Source organism: Phoxinus phoxinus (genome assembly GCF_949152265.1).
Source record: "Phoxinus phoxinus genome assembly, chromosome: 10".
NCBI classification, from domain to species: Eukaryota; Metazoa; Chordata; class Actinopteri; order Cypriniformes; family Leuciscidae; genus Phoxinus; species Phoxinus phoxinus.
In genome coordinates, this window is record NC_136885.1 from 32,272,403 (window position 1) to 32,298,673 (window position 26,271).

General features: G+C 38.3%; 1 protein-coding gene across 2 annotated transcripts in view; it reads right to left on the reverse strand.

The window, feature by feature from the left end:
* Nucleotides 1–298: 298 nt before the first annotated feature.
* Nucleotides 299–26,271, reverse strand: part of drd2l (dopamine receptor D2 like) — a 28,690-nt gene continuing 2,717 nt past the window's right edge. The window contains exons 2-8 of one of the 2 annotated variants that reach the window (XM_079625388.1): nucleotides 20,397–20,767; nucleotides 18,748–18,857; nucleotides 16,201–16,337; nucleotides 11,158–11,363; nucleotides 5,321–5,404; nucleotides 4,882–5,230; nucleotides 299–1,403 (exon numbers count right to left, since the gene is read on the reverse strand). In XM_079625388.1, coding sequence (XP_079481514.1) covers nucleotides 1,207–1,403; nucleotides 4,882–5,230; nucleotides 5,321–5,404; nucleotides 11,158–11,363; nucleotides 16,201–16,337; nucleotides 18,748–18,857; nucleotides 20,397–20,767 — 1,454 coding nt within the window. In that variant the 3' untranslated portion in view covers nucleotides 299–1,206. Of the gene's footprint in view, nucleotides 1,404–4,874; nucleotides 5,231–5,320; nucleotides 5,405–11,157; nucleotides 11,364–16,200; nucleotides 16,338–18,747; nucleotides 18,858–20,396; nucleotides 20,768–26,271 lie in introns of both variants that reach the window. The other variant, XM_079625389.1, reaches the window with a different exon arrangement.

Below are 26,271 nucleotides of genomic sequence, written 5' to 3' on the forward strand. Positions count from 1 at the left end.
AAAAATTTCACAATGATAAAATAAAAATGCTACATATACTGGATATGTTTTTTGTTTTTACACCAGATTAAATTAAACTAAAACAGATTAATTATTTATGAAATGAGCCCTGATGATGATGTATATAATTGGAAGTTTTTTTAAATATTTGCACATTTTTAGGTCATGTGGTAGGGGACAAAAATCTCAGTGGACTCAATATTGAACATTTATCTCCTGTTATTTACAGCATACAGTACAGACTCAGACCTTCTGCATGATATTATGTTAGATCACACATTCTCTCAAAGATACAAAATGATAAGTGTGTTTATTTCTTCTGTGCATTTGTCAGCATGAGCATATTTTACATTAGCATCAGCTCAGCACTAGAGATTCCACTGAATTATTTAACTTCAAAACATGTTTAAATATTTAAAGACGATTGAACTGGTTTAGAGATTAAAAAAACCAAACTGACCTTATCAGTATCATTTGAAATCTACGAAAATGTATCTTTAAATTGTGCATTTTGTGATCATTTTCAGCATTGTTTTAAGGATAAAAACATGATTTAAAGGGATAATTCATCCATAAATCAACATTCTGTTATCATGTAGCCTACTTACCCTTATGTTGTTCCAAACCTGTATGACTTTCTTTCTTCAGTGAAACACAAATGATTTGGATGGTTAGGAGAATGCTTGAGCTTCTGTTTTTGATACAATGGATGTATGGCCAAAAAGGACAACAACAAAAAAACACCATTAATTTATCATAAAAGATATGCATCATATCAATACTCCTCAAGTCTTCTGAAATCCTTTGTGTGAGGAACAGACCCCGATTTATTTTGTCTCCACAGAAGCATTCAAATCTCATTTATGATCATGTTCAATTAAACAAATCATAGCGTGTCCCCATTGAGTACAACATCTTTGTTTGCGTTTCACAGAAGAACTGAAATAATATGGGTTTGGACGCACGGGAGAGCAAATGGCGACAAAATGATAACTTTTGAATGACGTACTGCTATAAAAACATCCTTTGCCGATTGCAACCGTTTCAGAGAATCAGTTCCACAAACAAAGACTCTTTGCCTTTTCAAATGTCTCGTCTTTTCTTTGCTGTCACTGTGTTGCTTGATCTGTGTTATCGTTACATACTGAGCTTCAGATGTTCCCCTTCTCTTGTTCAGTAAATTCCCCTGTTGTGGTGTGCTGTCTGTCAGCAGTGCAGGATTTTAATGAAGGCCTTGCGGAACTCGATGTTGAAGGTGGTGTAGATGACGGGGTTGACAGCGCTGTTGAGATACCCAAGCCATGTGACAGCGCTGTAGAGCGACGGAGAGATGCAGCAGCTGCCGCAGTGAGCTTTCAGCACGTGTGTGAGGAAGAAGGGAAGCCAGCATATGATGAAGACACCTGCAGAAAACACAAACATCAAGGAGTGAAAACCACTTCAACAACTTCTGCATTTGTAAGCTGCCCTGGTTACAAACATCAAATCAAGAAATCACCTCGTTCACTCCTTTTAAAGGGGCTGCGTGTAAGCATTTTCTTGTATTAATCGCTTTTTGTATTGGAAATGTGTGAACAGCTTGCAACGAAACTTAAAGGGGTGGTTGATTATGATTTCACTTTTTTAACTTTAGTTAGTGTGTAATGTTGCTGTTTGAGCATAAACAACATCTGCAGAGTTACAACGCTCAAAGTTCAAAGCAAAGGGAGATATTTGCTTTTAAAGAAATAGCTTTTTAAGGACTACAACAAACGGCTGGTAGGAACTACACGACATTCCTCACGGATTAGTGACATCTCTAACCCTAAAATGTACATAAACCCCGCCCCCAGGAATGCAATTTATAGATTATCATGACAGAATATGCTAATCAATGACTAGAAGATAACTACACATCAGCAACATAAATTGTTGCTTCTACATGTTGTCACTTCTTATTGAGTCGCTCATCATTGTCTGACTCCGGTTTGAACATACAAGCCTACAAGTTTTTTGAAAATTTGTCTGTGTGAGGTAAAAGGACACAAGCTGTTGAAGCTCCGCCCACTGTGTCGGGGTTCATTTGCATTTAAAGGGACAGACACAAAAACAGTGCATTTTTGCTCACCCTCAAAAAGTTTTAACATGCTATATAAAAATATCTGTGAGTTATTGTGAGCTAAAACTTACAGCCTCTGGGGACATCAGAGACTTATTTTACATCTTGTGAAAAGGGCATATACCACCCTTTTAAAAGGACAAGACCTTCCCCGAAAGCCTGTAGACCGACTTTTATATGAAAGATTCGGGCCGGTTTCACTTGGAAAATCAAAAGGATTTCACACGTTTTCACACACTCCCGAGAGTCTCTCTTCCATTCTATGACACATGAAATGATTGCTTATACAATATTAATTTCAGGATAATGCTGAAAGAGCTATTCTATACTGTAATGTCAATGTGTCATGCAAAGACAAAGGACTAATTCAAACTATAGTCTAACATAGCCAGATCTATATAGTCTCAAATATACTTTATAATCAAACTATCATAACAGTGTAGTTTTAATGACCTCTTCTGTCGACATGATGCCGGTGAATTGCAGTGCTTTTGCAAATATATTCACATCGCTATGATCGATGCTTTCTTAATGGCTGTTTTCTCATACTGGCATTTTTGTAGCGTGTTTATTTTGTTATTGAGAGGAAAGCTTGCAGCACATATTTACATATTCATCTAATCGTCGCTCTTAGCAGCGTCACTGGGGCATTAGCAGATTGTACGAAAATATACTGATGAGATCGTACAAATTCAACATACATGTCACTGGTGTGTAAGCAGATCGTACGAAAATGTGTGAATAAGATCGTACAACTTCTACATTCCCGTCACTGGGGTGTAAGATCGTCCGAAAACGTATGAGTGAGATGTTACGAATTCATACAAATTAGCCACCAATTTATCAAAACGTATCAAATTAGTTACAAATTACCAAGAGATGGTGTTGGAATAACACAATAAGCATGGCTTTATTTTAAAAGTGTTTTTTTACGATGGTGTCAATTGTGTGTTGTGGTTTGCTACGTATCACTGTGGTTTTATAGTTGAGACAAATTTCCTTGGAAAAAAAAAAGGTTTAATGACAATAAGGTTTAACTTGGACTATATTTCACATGTAATTACAAAGAATCAGCAAGTAAAACATTGAATTACATTTTTTTTGTAAAACATACTCCAAAAAACAACAACTACGAACTACGAACACTGAAACAAATTTGTGTTTGATTTACTTCTAAACAATTTTCACTTTTAAAATTGCTTGTAAATTTCACAAATAATACAAAGAAACGGCAAGTAACACATTGAATCAAATGTGAAATTGTGAAGTAGAAATACTGAAATAGTTTTTTTTTTAAGTAAAATATACTGTATAAAAAATTATACAGTGTAGGAGTTAAAAGGTGCCTATAAAAAATACTGCACATTTGTACCGTTCATCTGAAGTCTAATAATAAATGTGTACGTGACGAAGTGCTGTTGAAGAAATACTGACTATCAGCACTCTCTGAATACCTCTCGTCCAAACAAATGAGAGAACTTGAACTATCTGTTGAATAATGAATATTAATTATGTCAAAAGTGCTGCTTAAATGTCAAGCCTAAAAGAACAAAGAGACCTAAAATCACGTATTTCACATGCTTATGTTCACCAGCATGTGCAGCGACTACAAACCAGCCGGAAATGCTTCTCGACTCCAAATGGAGTCCGTAGAAAGATACTTTAATCGGAGAATAAGAAGCCAGTTTTCTTTGACAACATGAGATATTTCAATGTGGACACTTGAAAGTGGACTCAAATCAGGGTTATTATCATTAACTAAAATAAAAACTAGTAAAACATTTAATTTATCTGAAATAAAGCTGAAATAAAATAACATGAATATTAGATGAAAAAACTTAAGGTTAATGTAATTTAGAAATTTAGAGTTGAAGCTGGAAATATAAACTGACCTAAAATAATAAATAATTGATAGTGATACCTAAATAAAGAAGAAGAAAACCCCCCAATTAAAGCTAATTCTAAATATTAATTAAAACTATATAATACTTAAATAACAATGACATAAATCTAATTTTGTCCACTTTTGCTGTGATATGGTTTCAGACAGAAAAAAAAAAAAAAAAAAAAAACTCAGCCTAAATTATTTATTATTGGTCAAAAGTAATTTCTTCACTCAGTCGTAAAGTTAAACTCTCAAGTCTTTTTTTGATAGAAAACTGCAAAATCTCTGGTGTAGTTGACTATTTTAATCTTAATCTGCTATCAACATCTTTTCACCCCCCCCCCCCCCCCCCCCCCCCCCCCCAATTCTGCATCCTGGTTAGATTCTCAATTTAGAGATTACTCAAAAGAGAAGCGCACAGCAAACGTGGACAAACTGTGACCCCTCTCTTTTTGGGCTTAGATCTGGACTTAAATGGCTGTAATTCATGAATGCTTTGGAATACAGACCTGAGGATGGCCTCTTTTTTTAAAGACACTGAGCAGATTTTAGTAAAAAGTGTAAAAAAGAAGTGTAAAAAAGTTGCAAATGTAATAAAACCTTTTACATTTCATACAAAAATATATTTTATTAAATCATTTGGACTCTAGAAAATCAAAGCCAAATGTCAAACCAAGTTGTGTACTAAAATTTAACCCAGTATATAATTTCCATGGTACCATGGTTATGTAATGTTTTTTTTTTTTAATTTTGAGTTAAGCTCTTGAAATATACCTAATTTATGACAATTGCTATAATATGTGTTATGGGAAAAGGCAATATAAAACGTGCCTAGTGTCCTGCTACCAGTTCATAGTTTTTATTGTAATTTATTTATTACCTTATTATTACCTCTCACCTAAAACGATGGCGAGCATCTGTGTCGCCTTTCTCTCTTTCTGCTGTGACAGTCTTCCTCTCACTCTCTCCTTCGCCACGGCTCCTTTCTCTCTGTCTGCGTTTCTCTCCCTCCATCCGTGCGGGCCGTTCGCGCCGTCCTGCAGGGCGGCCCTGCGCAGGCCGGGGACCGAGAGCGTGGAGCAGGGCCGTGTGGGACGCGTGGGCCGTGTGGGACTGGGTGCCGCCACAGACACCGACAGGGAGATTTTAGCGTGTCCAGGCTGCTGTGGAGGCTGCTCTCTGTCCTGACTCAGAAAACACATGGGTTCCACGTCCAGAGGATGAACCACGGCCTCTTTCACCAGCGTCTGTCACAGAGAACATGATTCACACAGACATTCACGCTTGGGAGGTGACTGAATGTGACAGGGACAGTATGAATAGCTGTAGTGTTTTACCACTTTCTTGCGTTGCGGAGCGGCTGGAGGAGGCTTTAATATTAAAGTGCACAATTTCACATCTTCAGGATGAGTACACTTATTCTGACAAACAAAAAGAGAGAGAAAACAATGAAACAATGTGACTGTAACGGTCACCAGCTGGAGTGCCCTTGAGAGCCACCAGAGGGCACATCAGACTATTATCACTCCCTCACAAACTACATTTCCCATAACACTGCCCGGACTCATCATCACTGATCGCATTCACCTGTATCTCATTACCGTGTTAGTATCAGCCTATTTATACCATGTACACTCATTCATTCCATGCGAAGTCTTGTTTTAGTGTCACACTGCAATTCTGAGCATTCTCCCGGTTTTCGGCTTTCTTGCCCTGTTCCCTGGATTACCGTATATACCCGAATATAAGACAAGGTTTTTGTCCTAAAAATAGGCTGAAAATTCGCGATATAGACAAAATCACGGGGGGAAAGGGAACGAATTAATATGCAATAGTGACTGAAACGCGACCCATTAAGACAAAACCAGCTTTCCCTTCCAAGATGTTAATCTGCACAAAAATCCTGATAATCGAGGCGTCGTCTGATGAAATCAAATACACATAAGATAAAAACAATATAAGTGCTGTGATTTCGGCTATATTTGCATGTAAAATTAGAGAAGCAACATAATGGGCCCTATTTTAACGATCAGAAACGCAAGTGTCAAAGCGCAAAGCGCAAGTAATTTTGTGGGTGGTTCCCGGCACTGTTGCTATTTTACCGGCGGGAAAAACGACTCTTGCGCCCGACGCAAATCTAAAAGGGGTTGGTCTGAAGTAGCTTCATTATTCATAGCTGTGGTTTGGGCGTAACGTGAAATAAACCAATCAGAGCGTCCTCTCACATTCCCTTTAAGAGCCGGCGCGCTTGTTCCATGGCGGATTGCTATTATAACGGCGGATTTGCCAGCGCACGCCAGGAGCGGTTCACAGCCGAGGAAACCGACGTTCTCGTCAGGGCTGTAAAACACAGAGAAGTGACATTGGGGATGATGGGAGAAACCCACCCAAATTAGCTTCGGTTAAACAGGCGTATAATTTGGGTAGTAAATGTGTAGCCTAATCTAGATTTTTTTTTTATCTAGATAGATCTTTTTCACATCTTCACGGACACAACAATGATTTCCCTCGTGTGTTAATATTTTTCCTTGTAATAATGTATGATTTGCAAAAATGAAAACTGCTGCATCTGTTTATATTAGAGAATCAAAGTGGATGCGCGTTAACATTATGGCCAAGCACGCGCCCTTAAAATACCATATCACTAACGCGCAACGCGCCACTGTCTTTAGACTGTTTTTTTCCTGGTCAGTGGCGCAATTGCTTTCTAAAACTGGAAAATAGCACCATGGAGTTTTGCGCCGGAACACGCCTCCTCTTTGCGCTGAACCGCCCCCGCGAGCGCAAGTTCATTCCCTAATTTACCGACGTGCGTCTGTGGAGGGAAAAGTCCGCTGTGCGCGGGTGCAAAATAGGAATGATACATGCGTCGGTGTTCAAAGTCAATTGCGCTGGGTGCAAGATAGGGCCCAATATCTGTTTAACTGAATTAAAACACTGCTCCTCTCTGCCGCGCGAGACGCAGAGCGAGCGAGCGAGAGAGAGAGGTGCACGAGAGAGGTGTGTGCGTGACGCAGAGCGAGTGAGAGAGAGAAAGGTGCACGCGCGTGCTGAAAGAGAGAGAATTAATTATCAGTGCAATTTTCAAATAAAATTATTTTCTGTTGAAAACCTGATTTTTCCCACAAAAATCTCTTTTTGTCCAAAAAATAAGTCTGGAAATGGGGGGGTCGTCTTATATTCGGGTATATACAGTACTCTTTTGCCTCTGACCCCTGCCTGTTTTGTGTGTTTGTTTGTACGGACTGCCTGCCTGTGTTTGACCCTGCCTGTTCTTTGGATTACCCCTTAATAAAAGCTGCATTTGGATTCTCCACCTTCGTGTCTTGGAGCAGTTCATGACAGTGACCGATTGCAGTCACTAGTTAAAGGGGGGGTACAATGGTGTTTCATGTATTCAGAGTTGTTTACAGTGTTAAAGAGATGGATTCTCATGCTAATAATGGCCAAAGTTTGAAAAGTTATTTTGAACGAATAACAGAGAATTTCTGTGCTGAAAATCATACTTCCGGGTTGCAACACGTTTCGGCTGGTTTTTTTCTATCGTAGATCTAATGACGTAGACCAGAGTGGAACTCCTTATATGAGCATTGCTCTCGGAAAAGCGCGTTCACGCACACGTCGACCAGAGGAGAGAAAGACCGCGCTCATCGACGCGCTACTACCGGAAATCATCATCAGCAGCGCTAAATAGGAATGGTTGATGTCAAGAATGTCTCCAAAAAAGTGTGTTTTGGGATGTGAGGGAGGGAAGTTTACCTTGTTCAGCTTCCCAAAGAACCCAGTGTTACTGGAACAGTGGATGCAGTTTGTATTTCCGGGACAGCAAAGGAGTTCGGCAAGTGCGGTTTTGTGTTCTGGTCATTTCAGTGACGAATGTTTTATTAACAAGGCCCAGGCCGTCGCTGGATTTGCAAACCGGTTGCAATTAAAACCTGGCGCGGTCCCAGTGATAAAACACCCCATTCATGTAAGTACAACGGTATCACGCGCTCCCGCTTGACTCTATAGCTCCGCCCACGCCCAGAATCAAGGACCTCGGCTTTTTCCGGATAGAATCGGAAAGCTGTATTTTTATTTTATAAATATGATGAAACTAAAGACTTTTTGGAGATATGAAGGACACACTATTACTCTATAGGTACTCAAGATTAACATGAGATTGACTGAAACTAAGTATTTTACCCCCCCTTTAATAATTTTGATTCTAATCAAAAGGCATGTTATATCTAGTTCAAAAATTTTGTGTTGGTAAGACTTTTTATTGTTTTTGAAAGAAGTCTCTTATGGTGTGTGTGCACACCAAAAGCTAATTTAATTATTTGAGCAAGTAGATTACATACAAAGTCAAAGCAAAGCCGCGAATAGACGAAAATAGGCTTGTTTGAGATGAGCAAAATCTGCGCAGAACCGATCACCGGTGATCACCGCGAGATGCATGCCGGTTAGAAATGTGTCCGACTGCGTTCCGCCTGGCTCTGATGTCATGCTGACGTATGTCAAAAATCTCTCGCGAGCGCAAGGCACACCTGTCGGATTCTGCAGTCTAGCGCAGTTGTTCTCCACCATAGACAGTATATAAGATGGACACAGCGACCCCATAGACTTCAACGGAGAAAAGTGAAGCCCATTTGAAGCACTCACTTCCTGATCGCCAGGCGAACTGCGCAGACTCAAACTGAGCTTGAACACGTGAGCAACGTGTCTGACAGCTGTCAGTCTTCTAGTAGCTGTGCGGAGAGAAATCTGAATCATTCCCTTCCGAATCTCGCAGAGACGGAGAGCGTGAGCATTAGCTGTCCATGAGCTAGCAGCAGGAGCAACTTTATCACTCTCTGTGGGCTACTCCCTTCACTTTATCGGACTTAATGCCTCCACGTTCCCCCGATTGCCTGCGAGCTTCTACGCCGGTCTATACGGTAATTTCTCTACAGTGCGACAGAGAGTCGCGTGAGTTATGACGCAATCGTTAGCCTATTTTTACAAAAACGGCTTCTACGGTGCCATAACGTAAGGTACAAGGTAATGGAGCCTTTTATACATTGTCGAGTTTCTTTAGAAATAAATAATGGACAAATGGAGTCTTTGGACGCCTCAGATGTAAAGTTATTCGCTGTCAAAGTGACGCAAAAATGAATGGGAGTCAATGGAATGCTAACAGCAGGTGAAGTTCTGCTATAATGGCGGCGCCCGCGGAGGCTTCAGTTTCCGGCGGATGGATTACCCCCTTGTTCTCCACCGACTGCGCGGATCAAAAGCATGATGGGAAACGACTTGCTGACGACACAGCTTAATGCTCATTGGTTTAAACAACCATGATGTAATGTTCTCTTTTAAAATGTTTGATATTAAAACTCTGATATCATGTTTTATGTGTATAAATGATCTGTGAATATTCCCAAACTCTCTGACAGTGCGATCTCTATATGGATTATGTGATTATGTAATTAAAATATATATAAACACATGTATTAAAGAAAAAAAAAAAGATTGATAAACACGTATTTGGAATGGGATTATATAGCCTAACAAGTGATTTGGGTGTCTTGTTCATTATATTTATTTTCATATTTAAGCAACAGAACTTAAATTACATCCAGTTTATTAGCAACATGTGCACGAGCGTGAATCCCGTGAATCCCGCGATATCCATCTTTGATCTCACAGGTGTCAGATCCACTGTGAGAAGAGAGAACTGTCCAGCTTGCCTGCGCTTTTTTCACTCCTCCCCTCACTGCAGCCGTCTACTCTCGCATACATTTCAGGCGAGGCAAGGCGCATCTCAAACAAGCCTAATGTTTTTATTCACGCGAGTGACGCCAAAAAACAATAAACATCCCGCGAGAAATCAGGTAACGCAATGCGAATATTCGCTTCACTTTTTGTGTGCACAGACCATTATGCTCACCAAGTCTGCATTTATTTGATGAAAAATACAGGATTATTATTACAATTTAAAATAACCTTTTTTTTTTTAAATATATTTTCAAATTAAATTTTTCTTAAAGCTGAATTTTCAGCATCATTACTCCTGTCTTCAGTGTCACGTGATCCTCCAGAAATTATCTAGTATGCTGAAACATTTATTATTATCAACGTTGAAAACAGTTCAGGAGCTACATATTTCTATGGAAACTGATACAAAATTTAAAAGAACAGCATTTATCTGAAATAGAAATCTTTTGTAACAATATAAATGCTACTGTCACTTTTTATCGATTTGATGCATTGCTAGGGGTATAACTGAACACAAAAAAATCCGCTACATTTCTCAGTTTTGAAGTCATGGTTTAGTACAGCAGGAAAAAAAAAAAAAAAGAAACTGTGGTTTACTGAACAAACTATATCTGTCTTTAAATAAAAAAGTCTGTCAATATTGCTGCAACTGGCAGCAACACACACTGCAGTTTATGGTGTTGCTGGATGCAAAATATTTTAGAATAAGGTTAGAATTATTACACTCTTTCGATTTGATTCACATGCACATGCCAGCACTCGTTCATTGAAATCTGTGAAGTTAAACGTAGACTTGCTTGCTGTCAGGGTAAACTTTTAATATTTGCGTGAATTTGTAACATTTACAGGTAAGAAATATGTTGTGCGCTGAGGAAACAGCATCTCAAAGCCATTAAACACGTGCATCTGACAGTAGATTTAGGATTTAGTTTGAAGCGCATGTTTAAGACCACTCGGATCATGCACTTATATGGCAGCAGCTCACTCTGTGTCCTTTTTTATTGTTCAGATGCATTCGCAACATCAAAGAATATTGATATAAATTATATTGTCTCATAGGAGGGAAACTCAGAGTTTGAAATTACGTTCCGCACACAGAGAAGTTCCGCAGGTTGAACAAAACTGTATTTATTAATATTTAATATTATATTATACGAACTGAACGAAAGACCCTTACTGAAAATGTTCATTATGAATACATTTCCTGAAACACCTCTTATCCTTACAGAATAAATGTATTTATTTTGCTGTGTTCATGATTATAATAATGATCATGATTATGATAATTGTTTGGTGGACTACTATTTTGAAAGAAAGTCTCGGTAGTGTACCATTATTTACAATTTCAAAACGTTTGATGGCACCAACTGACAAGGCATTCTCAGTGCAATGTGATTGAAGGACTGCTAAGGTTAGGGCTTAGTAAAAACCAGCACACCTTGCGAGATCTCTGTCCATCTCTGGGCTCTGGATGGAGACCGTGTCTGCGTGAAGGTGCGGTGCGTCTGCCCCGTCTGCGCAGCACCACGCAGATCTGCACATACACCATCACGGTCACAATGAAGGGCACGTAAAAGGAAGCAACAGAAGAGTAGACCACGAAAGCAGGGTCGGCAAAGCTGCAGTCTTTCCCTTCTTGACTGGCTGATATGAAAGACAGAAAGGACTAGAGTGAGTCTCATGCAAACAGGCATTTACATCAAAATCAAACTTCTTAAGGAATGTTAAAGAGGCCATATTATGCCTTGATTTTCTCTTTGAGCTCTACTAGAATACGTTTTTATGCTTAAATGTTCAAAAACCAACTTATTTTTCAAATATTTTATTGCAGCACCTCTCTTCCCAGTCTGTCAGTATCGCTCTGTAAGTTTTGGTCTCTATGAAGCCCCTCCTTCAGAAAAGCGTAAGTAATGCTCTGATTGGTCGGCTGGACCAGTGTGTTGTGATTGGTCAACCGCTTCGAGTGTCTTTGGGAAATGTCACGCTTCTTACCATAACCGCGAGTTTCAACACACTACTAACTAACTCAACCAGGCCCCGCCCCTTTATTCTGCATATTCCTTGTGTGGGAATTATTTAAAGGGGAACTTGGCAACTCTAGCCATTTCTTCGCTGATTTACACTTTTGTTGTCACGTGTTTTCTCAACGAGCTCACCCTACAGCTGTGGGGCGTATATTTCACAACACTGTCGTAAAAAAACTTTTTTTTTTTTTTTAAATTTGCGGCACCCTCTTTCTACTGCTGCTCATGTGCATTTGTTATTATCGGAGCCGGCCAACTTTATCTATGTGTGGAGCTATGTCTACCGAGGTGGGTAATACATCATACACAGTATCATATAACATTGACATGTACATTTTGTATTGTGTGTGTGTATTTTAGAGGATGGATACCCGACCCAAGCCTGATGGGCCGGGCCGGGTTCGGACAGATATCTAGAAATGATGTTCGGGTTCGGGTCAGGCTCGGTCACATCAGCGCGATAAGGTATTGAACATTTTAAATTTAAAACAGCTTATTATCTATAGCCAATGTGCCTGATGCTTTCACTTGATGCAAACGTTCGTTTTTGTGATTAAAATACATGTAAAATATTACCATAACATCTGTCTTCCTGTGTGCGGAAATTTGTTTATGTAGCCGTGACAACGAAACACGTGCATGCGTGCCTGTGTTAAGAGCGCTTGTTGCTCTGTGCGTGCCGATGCGCTCATCCTGTTGACATTTCCGAATGCCTTCCTACAGTTGCTTAATAAAAGCGGGCTTTCCACACTAACAAACGTACATGTATCATTAGTATGAGAAATGGGAGAAAAAATGGGTTTTAACTGTCGGTCTCGGGTCGTTCTTGGACATAAATATCTTTATGCCTGTCTGGCTCGGGTCGGGTTCGGTTACTGCTCTGTCGGACGCGGGCCGGGCTCGGACAGAAAAATTTGGCCCGATCCGCACTCTAGTGTACATAACAAATTACCGTAAAGCAGTTTGTGTTTCTCGCTCATTTTCGCTTCTCACGAGACATCCTATTTCCAACTAACAGGTGTTGTGCCAAATTTCGACCTCCTGCCAAATTATTACCCCCCTCGTTGAAGTCAGTACCTGATTGCCTAATCCTAACCCCACCCCTAATCCTAACTCGTCCCCCACAACTAATCCTACCAATGCTGGGGGGGAATAATTTGGCGGGGGTCTAAATTCGGCACAACACCTGGACGTTAGTCCCCATGTTGCAAGGTTGGTTTTCCGCCTGAGAACGCTAGGGGGAGCGGGGAAAGTCACAATTTTCTTCAGAACAGATTATTTAACCATCCAAATGATTTCTAAACAGTTTTATTAAGTTGAAATAGTTGCCAAGTTCCCCTTTAAATGAGGATTATTGTGACGTGTGATACAGAGAATAACTGTATTAATTATCTGGCCTTGTGCTTTGCAGACATTTTTCATGCTTCAACAGCAACATTACACACTAAAAGAGAAACTGAAAATGTAAAAAGAAGCATTATAGGTTCTCTTTAAAGAAACTTTTAGACCTTGACTCAATGGTTCTTGCTAACATAATTGCAGAGCTCACAGTGGAAGTGTCATGTTTGATGAACACTGCATATTTTTTCTGTTTTTCTTTTCTGCGTTTTTATTGTTCAAGCACCTCATCCGTGTGCTGGGACAATCTGTGAAGGACTCTGTATGCAAGCGCAGATGCCACTTGAGCTGAAGAGGTGCTCGCTTATTGAAATTCAGTCAGGGAGGTGTTTCGATCATCCTCCTGCTCTACGTTGTTGTCAAGGTTGGTTGGACATGTGGAGCATATATATATATATATATATATACGTATATAACTTTAAATAAAGACACAAATAGTGGATAAGTAGAGGCTTCTCAATACTGAGGAGCTGCCATCGCTACATATTACATTAAGGCACTGAATTGCCTTGAAACGTGCAGCCTTATTCAATGTGTTTAAGCAATTGCCACTGAAACAGGAAGACATGGCGGCACACATCGAGCAGCTCCTCTCCTTTTATAAAATAGCCAATAGTGTTTAGTTTATATCACTAACTCGGTAAAGCCGTAGTTTTCTCCTAATCTTGAACCGTTTCTCCTCCTAATCTCTTCTGTATTGCTTTCAAATATAAATTCTGTGCAGAATTCAAATGGGTCCGCTACGTTTTCTGGTCTGCGCTGACTCACGCATATGATCCGTTCTGTGCTATCGTGTCTCTGGACCCGAGCTGCAGGGGTTCACGTAACACTAACGTGAAACCAGACTTCATTCGCCCCAATGGAAAGCATATTTTCACTGTCTGAATCGTTCATATCCCCTATATAGTGCACTATGTGCCATTCACCATGTAAAAAAAAAGTAAAGGTGTAAACAAGTGATCGATTTTAGCTGCAGCTTCAGCATCTATTTACAATGTAGGGGCGGAGCTTCAGATTCTAGAGAGCATTTGATTGGACAGAAAATCTATTGAGAAGCTGAAGTGCAGAGAGATGTCATCAAAATCACTGATTCATATTGGCGAAAGTGAGAGACTGAAAGTTTTGAAGGCTTATATCTTCTAAATGCGGATTTTGTCATTGATTAGGAGCACCCTAGTTTATAAATAACAGTAAGCCTAACACATTCATACTAAAAGCCCAAAAAAGGGGACTTTAAGCATAACTAAACTGAACGAATGGAGTTCAACTAGTAAAAGTTCTGCTTTATTTTCTTAAACAGCTGTTATTTTAAGATCACTGATTTAGTATTTTAGTTTTTGATAATAGTTTGAACTACATTTTATTTTTATATTCTGTTTTAGTGTGTGCTTGTCATTATTAGTTTTTTTTATTTTTTATTTTAAATGTCTCTATTGTTTTTATTACATTTTAGTTTATTTTGGTTTTAGTTATTTTAATACTTCAACTTAAACTAAACAAAAATGAGAAATTTTGCCTTTGATACAGTAAAACCAACGCTATGATTGTCAAATGCAGAGAAAGCCTCCGCAACTGAAATCCATTCATGGTAATGGCCGTTTTGTTTCTGACATGAGCTGTAAGCGGTTAACCAATCACAACAGGCTGAGCCATCTGACCAATCAGAGCAATGACCAATCAGAGCAGAGTAGGCTCTTTGAAAGGAGGGGTTTCGAGAGACCAGATCCTTGTTCGAACCATTTCAGACACTATGAGAAAAGAGGTGATGTGCAATGTATATAACCAATGAAACAGAATGTAGAGCAAATGGAGACTTTTGCAGTGCCGCACAATCTGAAAAAAATGACTAACAATAAATGCATAATAATTTACAGCTCCTGTGACCCATCCGTAATGATTCCCACTGAGCTAAAAAAGACAAAAAGAGGCTGTGTTCTTTGGAGGGACATTGGGATTTGCTCTTATTTCCAAATCCTTATCACATCATATCAAATACAGTCACATGACTGTGTATGATAGCTGATCTTTAGAGCTTTAACACAAAGGAAAACACACATATTGCCTGGAGTGCAGAAATTATAATTATGCACGGAGGGAAACCTCATTACAATTGCATGAATCCAGTCACGTCCCTTTGGATGGAAATCAGCACAAAAGTTCACTCTGCTGTTTCAACCAATGAAGTTCATGAAAACTCGGACAGAGGTCAGGCTCATAGGACGGAACTAGAGAGCTGGAGGAAGAGGCATTTTATATTAAACTCGACAGGTTGAGCAGTGATGACGGCTTCACTGTTTTAAAAGAATTGCAGCTCTTTATTTAGGGCGCATTTACATCAAATCAGCACGACATGGTGACATTGAACACTAAAACACCCAGGTACATTTTTTCAACACAAATGCTTGGTTGAGAATGTTGATGGATTTTGAGGTTTTGATCATCTTTCTGAATCCGATCCAGACGTAATCTTTGACAAAAACGCTAATTTCTCACCTTATTGATCGAAATGTTGCTTTTTTTAATTAAACTTACCCCCGTTCAAGTGTTGATAAAAAAGAATGCATGAAGCTAGAATTAAATGTTTGTTTTGTTTTTCTGTTTAAAAGCAGATGCTTTATTCTTTCTTTTCACATATTGCAGATATTCAGATATTCAAACAACAAAATATTCATGGGGGCAATGAAACTTTTGTGAAAATTATCAAAAATGCTGGTGGTGGCTGGCAACTTTTCAAAAACGCTGGCGGAGAAAGAGTTAAATGTAAGTTATTCAATATTAAACTTTTCAAAGGCAATTTGTTTAACTGAATAAGCTGAAAACTGTCTTTTCTGCACTTTTTCCTCACTCATACGTACATTTAAAGTTTTGTCAATATTTTTGTAATAATTTTTTTCCTTTTGATTATTACTGTTGCCTGTGTTGTTACAGTAGTCATTCAGCAAATTATTTTAAATTTGAACCCAGTGTACATATAAAAGAAAACAAAGCACTACGATTCTATCAATACAGTTTCCTCATAAACTAGTTACAATGTCCAGGTAGGCCTAAGTGTTTTGTACCTGTGTTATTGAGACCAAACAGCAGCGGACAGGAAATGGCAAATGACAGGAACCAGACGATAGCGATCATCAGAGCGACCCGTCTTCTGGAGCTGTAGCGCGTGTTGTAGAGTAACGGCATGGCCACGGCTGTGTACCTGCACATCGACACACGACACGTTTACATGAATGTGCAACATGCTGCTGTTGAAGTGACATGCAGAGGTGCTTTCAAGTTACAAGTGTACCAAATTAAATTTTATGCTACATTGATGGCATACAAGACAGACCGTCAGGCTATGTTCAGAAGGAAATACTAGTTTACTACTTATTGAATACTGCGAAGTACACGCTACATACAATTTTCAAGAAATATTGAAACCGGTTTCTATTAAGCAACATTGCAAGCAGTAGCATTCTACATTGTTATCAACAAAGACAGTTATTTAGCATTTATGGACCACAAAACCAGTCACATGACACACAAGTATATTTGTGGCAATAACATTGTATGGGTCAAAATTATTATTTTTTCTTTTATGCCAAAAATTATTAGGATATTAAGTAAAGATCATGTTCCATGAAGATATTTTGTAAATTTCCTAATGTAAATATATAAAACATTTATTTTTGTGAGTGAATGCAGCACAATCGCGAACATAAATGTAGAACTTTAACATTTTCTCAATGTTTAGATTAAGTTTTTACGCTCGCATTAGGTGGTTTTTTAGGCAATTCGAAAAAGAAATATTTTGCCAAACTGCAATGGAAAGTTTTTGCGCATTTACAGTCACCTGACGTAATGACGCGGTGTGTTCGGACAGAATACGAGACAGAGTTCTTTATTAAATTCATAAAATACAAAAGAATTACAGGAATACTGAACTCTAAACCTCAAAGAAATGCCACAATCAAGACCTCGGAGCAGATATGAGGGAGAAACGCCCAGAAACATCTCATACAGTATAGGCTACATGTGCCGCTCACAGTTAGTGTCTTTCCTTACCATTAATGCTTGGATAACACGCTTATCTCCTTCGATTAATAATAATGGCTAGTGTGGCGGCTGCAATATATAAACCTACCAACATTCGTTGCCATGATTTTTGGAATGACTTATCGCGAGAGGGAAAAATTACATTTTAGTCGCATAACATCGGTCAATGGAAACGGTCAATATGATTTTTTATCGACAATAAAAAAAAAATGCTAAAGTTTTGCACAAATCTGTAATGGTAACAGTACACGAAGCACCTTGAGTTCACCGGCGTCAGAATGAACCCAGAACATCATCCAAATCTCAAAGCTTTTATCCTGTTACAGTTTACAACTCTAAATGTAAATGAAGTTGCCCTTGTTGTAACAGCGGTGGTCTGTATGTTAATGAAGTTCAGACACCCCATTGTCTGAGAAGGTTCTCTGTGTCCCACAATTGATTACCATTTGCTCAGGATGTGATCAATGGTGAAGAAACAATATAACTTGACTTGCTTCATCTCTATGATAATTAAGCCATTTTGGGGATGAGCTTATTCAAAAATATATTTGGGAGTGGAATCTGGGTCGAGGCAGACTTCCAGCCACAGCGCTTCAATCAATATAATGAATCCTCTATTGCATTTGTCAATCTGTAAACATCAATAACATAGATCAGAATGAAGGAAACAAACAGAGGCCATTTATCTCGGCTTGGAGGGCATATCATTTTAAGTCGGGTTATTTGAGAGAATAAAACCCAAAGGCACAATAACGACCAGAGCATATCTTTAAAAGTCTGCCGAACATTTTATTAAAATGTATTTTAACTACAACACGAGCGGATTAATTTATTGAAAAGTTTGAGGTGTCTGTTTTAAAGGTTGTGTATCACATGAAAGACGAACTAATTTAAAACCCTTTTTAGTGTATAGTAAGAATAGCACCACTGTCCTCTCATTTAAGCCTTTTCATGTAGAAACACAGTGATTAGTCAAAACTTAAACCGCTTCTGAATATACTGTATGTAATGGTTGAAATTAAAAATGTGGATTTGAATAAGAGGGGAAGTTTTCGTTTTACCTCATTCTCAGGTACAGTAATGATGCTTTAACGCTTATATAACGGCCAAGCATCATTCAAAATGCAGAGAGGTGAACCACATTACCTGCAGCCCGTTTCTATAGGCCCTATGAGTTATTCATGCACATCGACTTTAATGTACTTCCAATTTTCCAGCACATTTCCAGAGCCGGTTTAATGAGGAGCAGCATTCACTAAAATTCCCCGCAAGGGAAAAAAAGTGCCTCTAACACACTGCAGGATTTATAATTCATAATCTCCTCTGCCTTGCCGGCATGTAATTGCCTGGAGTGCGTTTAAACCAAAGATAAATTGAGGTCAAGCAAAGCTCCAAACAAACACTGAGGCAAAACAGATTAGGAAATTGCTAAAATGCTAATCAGAATCATTCTTATTTTTATTCTAAAAAAAATATAATAAAATAAAAACAGAATTTCATTCATGCATCGCTTTGGCTGTTAGTCGATGAGTCAACTGGGATGTAAACGCGACGGTGAATGAATGGGTCACCTATCGATGCTGATGGCACATAAGTTGAGGATGCTGGCAGTGCACATCATGACGTCCAGGGTGAGGAGAATGTCACAGTGGATCCGACTGAACCTCCATTCACCCACAACCTGTACAAACACATACAAACATCAGTGCTTTCTGAAATATCAGCATAAAATCAGCTTATGCCACTTAGAAAGTTAGAGACCGTCTGGCTGACGTGTACAGTGACCAATCACGGTTTGTTTTGTTCTTATATTGGGTCCAATGATATCAGGGAAATGGAAAATGCGAATGCATCACAGAACCCGGGTCATAAAAATGATTTACTACAACTTGAAGAAATTGTGACAGTATAATATTACTATTGTATAGTAGAATGTACTTCTCAATGTAATTATAGTAAAAATATGAAAACTTTTTTCAAGGAATATAAAAAAATGTCTTCCATGTTTTCTTTTTAACAGTAAACCTCTGTTGTGCAGCACTTTGTTTGCCAAAAAAAGAAGATTTGTTTTCTAATGTTCATTTTGTTACATTTTAAAGGTTTAATTAAATGGTTCATGCATTCATTTGCTAATACCACCATTTTTGATAATAAATTAAATCATAAATTCAGAAAAGTTGAAACAGAATTTCTGAATTTTTTATAGGACTCTAATATTTAAAAAAAATAAAAAGTTTAATTATTAACAGTTTTAGGAATTAAATTGATTATACATGCTTTTTGATTATTTCAATATAATTAAACCATGAAAAAAATTAATTAAGAACATTTTAAATGGAAAAAACAGAACTTGGGAAAGAAATAAAACTGATTTCATAGGGCCCTGAAAATATAGGCAAGTTTTTATTAAATTATAACTTTTAATAAATTGTTGTTAAATTGTAAGATAGATGATTACATTTATACTTTTTTTACAAATTCCATAGGGAACTACTTACTGTATGTGCTTATAAAGGTTGCAACTACATGTAATTACTAGGGGTGTCACGATTCTCCAAATCCTCGATTCGATTTCGATTCTAAGGTCACGGTCTGATTCGATTCTCGATTTTTACATTTATTTTTTATAAAGCACAGGTTGCTATGCTATTTTTAGACTAGACTTTAATGCAATATAATATCTGACCTTTGTTCGCAATGTACCATACTACATTGTCAAATTTAAAACATTTATTAACAACATAATGTAACAATAACTTATATCTTCAGTCAATTGGAAACTGAAGTAAAATAACCTGCCATCTAGTTTCTCTTTTGTAACTGCAGTCAAGTTCACAACAAAACAAACAAACAGTTGTTGGTTTAACATGTTAGTTGTGCTGCCAGTGGAGGAATACGGTACACGCACATAGCAGAGCTTGCAAACTGTAGCTTTATTGAAGCATGAACGTTGAACGCGAATGCGAACGTTGTCAAGTTCTGTCGATGGGTCTCCTGCATCTGCAGTTGCCATGCTATCTTTTGACTGGCTGTAGCTAAGTTAGAGGAGGTTGACTCGCAGCACTTCAACATGTGTGTTTTTTTCCGCTTGTCAAGCCGACCGGACGTGACATGGTTTTAATTCGAAGTTCGAGATTGTGACTTAATTTCGATCGATTCCGATTGTGACACCCTTAGTAAATAATACCAATTAAATTTACCAATTAGTATGTCTACTGACCTCCAGATAGACGCCCCAGGGCATCACCAGTGTGGCCAAGAGCATGTCCGACACGGCCAGTGACACAATGAGGTAATTGGTGGTGGTCTGCAGCGCTTTCTCTCGGGACACGGCCACACACACCAGCACGTTACCGAACACCACGCAAAAAATCAGCAACACCAACAACACAGCGTAGAAGTTATACGGCGGTGAGGAGGGAGATGGAGCCACGGAGCAGTTTGAATGTGGGAGAAACGAGGACAGGGATGGAGAGACGGAGGAAAACGCCATGGAGGAAAGAGCTGGAGATGAATTCAGGGTTGGGGAAGCGATGGAGAAGTTGTCTTCAGTTACGTCGAGAAGAGGCATTATGCAGCTCCTCTGGGCACCTGGGAAGACATGGAGGACGTTAAAACTATTCAAGGAATAGTTCAGACAAAAATTACAATTGTGTCATTATTTATTCATTAACCATTTTGCAAAGCCCTTAACCGGATATTTCCCATGGGCACATGTGTAACTAATTTATTACATCAACACCTCGTCAATAAGCTGTTCGAGAAACACAAACATCCAATTGACCCACTTTATTAACAATATACACTGTAAGAAAAAAAAACTAAAATACTGGAAATGTTCTGCCAAAAATTTTACTTTAACGCAATCAACGCAATCTTTAACCTAATAAAAATAGGCTACCTAAAATACCTGGGAAAATTCAATACGGAAAATTCCTTTATATCATCGTGTATGTGCATTGTGCTCTATTTTAACTTTTCTAAGACTGAACAATATTATTCATTTATTTTATATTAAGAAACTGGTTAATTAAAAAATATTGTGTTTTCTGCTTACCCTTAGCGGTGATTCACTGCCTATTGAATATTATGCATTGAATCACTGGCAAACAAACTATATTCTTTTAAACTGCAACTGTTTATTTAAAGCATGAAACTTGAATGCAATTTCTGGGTTAGGTCACCCAAATATGAAAATTCTGTAATTAATTCCTAGGCGTGGAACCGCAGCCCCACGGCTCGCATGAGATTCACGGATTAACTGCTAAATTTAACCATCATAGAGTGAAAGTTTATAATTTGGACGCGTTTTGTCTTGCCAATTTACACATTCAAACAATTTTAAACTCAGAAGAAGAGGCGAAATCGGGACTCGCGCGTTATCTGTGCTCACAGCCGCTGACCTCGAACGGACACATACACACAAAATGATGTCTAAATAACCCGTAAGTATTCTCTCGGTTATGTCATAAGTGAACAGTTGAGAAAAAAACTGGATGTTTGTTTGTCAGTTTTTTCGGTCCGTGCAGTCAGTCTTAAAGCACACACCTAATATTCCTAATGTTGTCTGTATCATTAATGTCAATAAAACAACAAAATACAGCTTTAACAAAGATGAAACTATTAATTTCTACAGTGAACAAATAGTGTTATTTTACATTCAGGGTTAATTATAAATGTGTGTACCTGAATACTACTGTTAGACTTTGTAACTTTGTTATTTAGTTTTCATCTCTGCTTGTTATTTGTGTATTTGTTCTTATTTTATTACTGACTGTTCACTTGTTTTTAATAATGTTTGAACTTTATCAGTTAGGCTAGTAGTTTTTGATGTAGTATCAAAGAATTTCAAGCGAGCTTTAAGTAATAAATGAAAAGTAAAGTTACGCTAAGTAAAGTTTGTTCTCACGCGTTAAGCAAGAATGGTTGAGCTTCTGTTTATGTTCGCTTATCAATGTTTACAACAAAAACGCTTAATGATTAGTTTTACAATCGCTTTATGAACTTTTTGAAGCATCAAAGTGGTAGTTGCGTAGCTGTCAATGGATGGACAGAAAGCTCTTAGATTTCATCAACAACAAAAAAATCTTAATTTGTGAAGATGAATGAAAGTCTTACGGGTTTGGAGTGATTAATGACAGAATTTTAATTTTTTTGGGTGAACTATCCCTTTAAATTATTTTCCCAGCACGCACACACATGCACGATCAGGCGGTGCATTACAACGCAACGTCTCATTACTTGCCATTTTCCAAGCACTTCAGTGAAAGTGGCGCCCAACGTGGGGACTAATTGCATTGGCAGTCTGCTCTGTGGCATCAAGAGCTTTGCTCAAGGAAACAAATGTAAAGCTACAGTGAGGTAAAGCCAGCACGACTGCAGTTTCATACAGAACAGTTACGCATGAGTCATGTAACAGCAGGTTTTTAATCTAATAGTCTATTGAAACCATTGAAGCAAAAACACAGTTGACTTGGAAGCATTTGCGGCATTTTAAGGTTGTTCAGCTACCAGTAAAAACTTCAGTGTAAAAAAGTTTCAAAGTAACAAATTAAACGTACAGTACAATGCTCTAAAATAAGGGCTGTTGTCCCCTGAATTTTAAGCTTCAAATTAACCCAATTAAGAAAAGTCAATGAAAAACAGGAAAAGCAATCAGTAACCGTTCTGCAGTTACATTGATCGCTTTTAAAGGAGTGTAAATCAATGCACAAAGTCACAACGACACTAAGTCCACGGGCAAACGACTCAATTTACAAAGCAATTTATGCAGCTTCAAAAAGTACAACAAATCTTTTCAGGTTTCACTCAAAAAGGACAACAAATCTTTTCAGATTTCACTGAGATCATCATCCCAACATTAAGATGTTTCTTAGGGCAGCAGTTCATTTCAACGAATTATGCAAACGAGGCTGCAGCTGCGCGGCAGTGAGGCGGACGGTCCGACCCTGATTAAAGGGAAAGCGGCACTCGACACATTATGCAAAAGGGATCTATCTTAGCTTCTGTTCTCATCCTCACGCCTGTTAATCAGGAATCACTCAGGACAATACACACTAATGAGAGCTCTCGTATCTGTATTTCATTTGAGCGTTGATGAATCTGTCATTACAGAGACACAAACACTGATCATCACTGATGAGAAAATGATGCATGTGTGTTAATTAAGTATTAGCTGAATGTATGCACTCGAAAATGAATAGCTCTGCGTGCAGTTTGATTCTGCAGTGGAATAATTGCTTCCTAATCTAATAATCACATCCATCTCCTAAACATTTCTGCAGCTGATGATCAGTTTTAATCCTCATGACAACATACCACATCGCACTTCAAACCAGAAATAAAAAAGAAACTGAATTGGACCATTTATATATATTTTTGCATTGTGACATTATTTTAATGACAATTAAGCACAGTGCACACTTTCTCCTACAGCAGGTCACCCCAAATTCATTTTATATTTATCAAATATTTTTTACTAGAAATCACTAGCATAATGCATACTTTACAATTTACATACAATTATTAATGATATAATTGTTCCAATATTACAGTAATGAGAAGAGCTTTTGCAATACATTACTGATACTGAGGAAAAAACAAACACTCCTCACGCTGCATCTGAAATATCACAAAAAATGAACCAAAATCCTGCATGCCTGATGCAGTTCACATGACCAAAAATGGTAATGAGTAGGTAATTGGAAAATGACAATTAGGAGTAAAATGTGCATAATTGTCATAAAAATCATCTTACTATGAAACGGGATATTCAATGAGAAAGAAAATGTGTAGGTCAGGACTTGATTTGGACTAATTGATTGGATGTTGAAAGTGTCTCTGTATGACAGGCGTCAGCTGAAGTTGTTTCAGAGATAGAGAATTAGCATTAAACATTGTGAAGAATCATTAAAGGGATAGTTCACTTTAAAATTAAAATTCTGTCATCATTTACTCACCCTCAAGTTGTTTCAAACCTGTATTAATTTATTTCTTCTGCTGAACACAAAGAAAGATATTTTGAAGAATGTCAGTAACCAAACACAACAGTAGTCTGTACCCATTGACTTCCATAGTAGGAAAAAAAAATACTATGGAAGTCAATGGGTACATACTGTTTGGTTACTGACATTCTTCAAAATATCTTTCTTTGTGTTCAGCAGAAGAAATAAATTAATACAGGTTTGAAACAACTTGAGGGTGAGTAAATGATGACAGAATTTTAATTTTAAAGTGAACTATCCCTTTAATGTGAAAGTGACAGTTCACCCAAAAATGAAAATTCTGTCATTAATTACTCATCTTCATTTCGTTCCAAACCCATAAGACTTTCGTTCATATTCAGAACACAAATGAAGATCTTTCTTGATGAAATCTGAGAGCTTTCTGTCCCTCCATTGCTACGCAACTACCACTTCGATGCTTCAAAAGTTCATAAAGAGATCGTAAATGATTGTAAAAGGTTATATGAATTGAGCTTTATATGATGAACAGATTGAATTAATGCTTAAGAATGAACATCATTGGTTCTTGCGAAGTACAAACGTGCTGCGTAACACGAGAATGAACATCATTGGTTCTTGCGAAGTTCAAATGTGCTGCGTAACACAAGAGTGAACATCATTGGTTCTTGCGAAGTTCAAACATGCTGCGTAACACGAGAATGAACATCATTGGTTCTTGCGAACTTCAAACGTGCTGCGTAACACGAGAATGAACATCATTGGTTCTTGTGAAGTACAAACGTGATGCGTAACACGAGAATGAACATCATTGGTTCTTGCGAAGTTCAAACGTGCTGCGTAACACGAGAATGAACATCATTGGTTCTTGCGAAGTACAAACGTGCTGCGTAACACGAGAATGAACATCATTGGTTCTTGCGAAGTTCAAACGTGCTGCGTAACACGAGAATAAACATCATTGGTTCTTGCGAAGTACAAACGTGATGCGTAACGCGAGAGTGAACATCATTGGTTCTTGCGAAGTTCAAACGTGCTGCGTAACACGAGAATGAACATCATTGGTTCTTGCGAAGTACAAACGTGCTGCGTAACACGAGAATGAACATCATTGGTTCTTGCGAAGTTCAAACGTGCTGCGTAACACAAGAATGAACATCATTGGTTCTTGCGAAGTACAAACATGATGCGTAACGCGAGAATGAACATCATTGGTTCTTGCGAAGTACAAACGTGATGCGTAACACGAGAGTGAACATCATTGGTTCTTGCGAAGTACAAACATGCTGCGTAACACGAGAATGAACATCATTGGTTCTTGCGAAGTACAAACGTGCTGCGTAACACGAGAATGAACATCATTGGTTCTTGCGAAGTACAAACGTGCTGCGTAACACGAGAATGAACATCATTGGTTCTTGCGAAGTACAAACGTGATGCGTAACGCGAGAGTGAACATCATTGGTTCTTGCGAAGTACAAACGTGCTGCGTAACACGAGAATGAACATCATTGGTTCTTGCGAAGTACAAACGTGATGCGTAACGCGAGAGTGAACATCATTGGTTCTTGCGAAGTACAAACGTGATGCGTAACGCGAGAGTGAACATCATTGGTTCTTGCGAAGTACAAACGTGATGCGTAACACGAGAATGAACATCATTGGTTCTTGCGAAGTACAAACGTGCTGCGTAACACGAGAATGAACATCATTGGTTCTTGCGAAGTACAAACGTGATGCGTAACGCGAGAATGAACATCATTGGTTCTTGCGAAGTACAAACATGATGCGTAACACGAGAGTGAACATCATTGGTTCTTGCGAAGTACAAACATGCTGCGTAACACGAGAATGAACATCATTGGTTCTTGCGAAGTACAAACGTGCTGCGTAACACGAGAGTGAACATCATTGGTTCTTGCGAAGTACAAACGTGCTGCGTAATTGGTTCTCACACGCCAAGCGAACATGCTTGAGCTTCCGTTTATCACAACTGATGTGTGAGTTGATGAATGTTTACATATGAATAAAAGCCTAAATTAAATCTGTTCTTCATACACGAGTCTCTTCAGAAAATTTGGACTAAACCACACAATTCATATGGATTAGTTTACAAACTTTTTGAAGCATCAA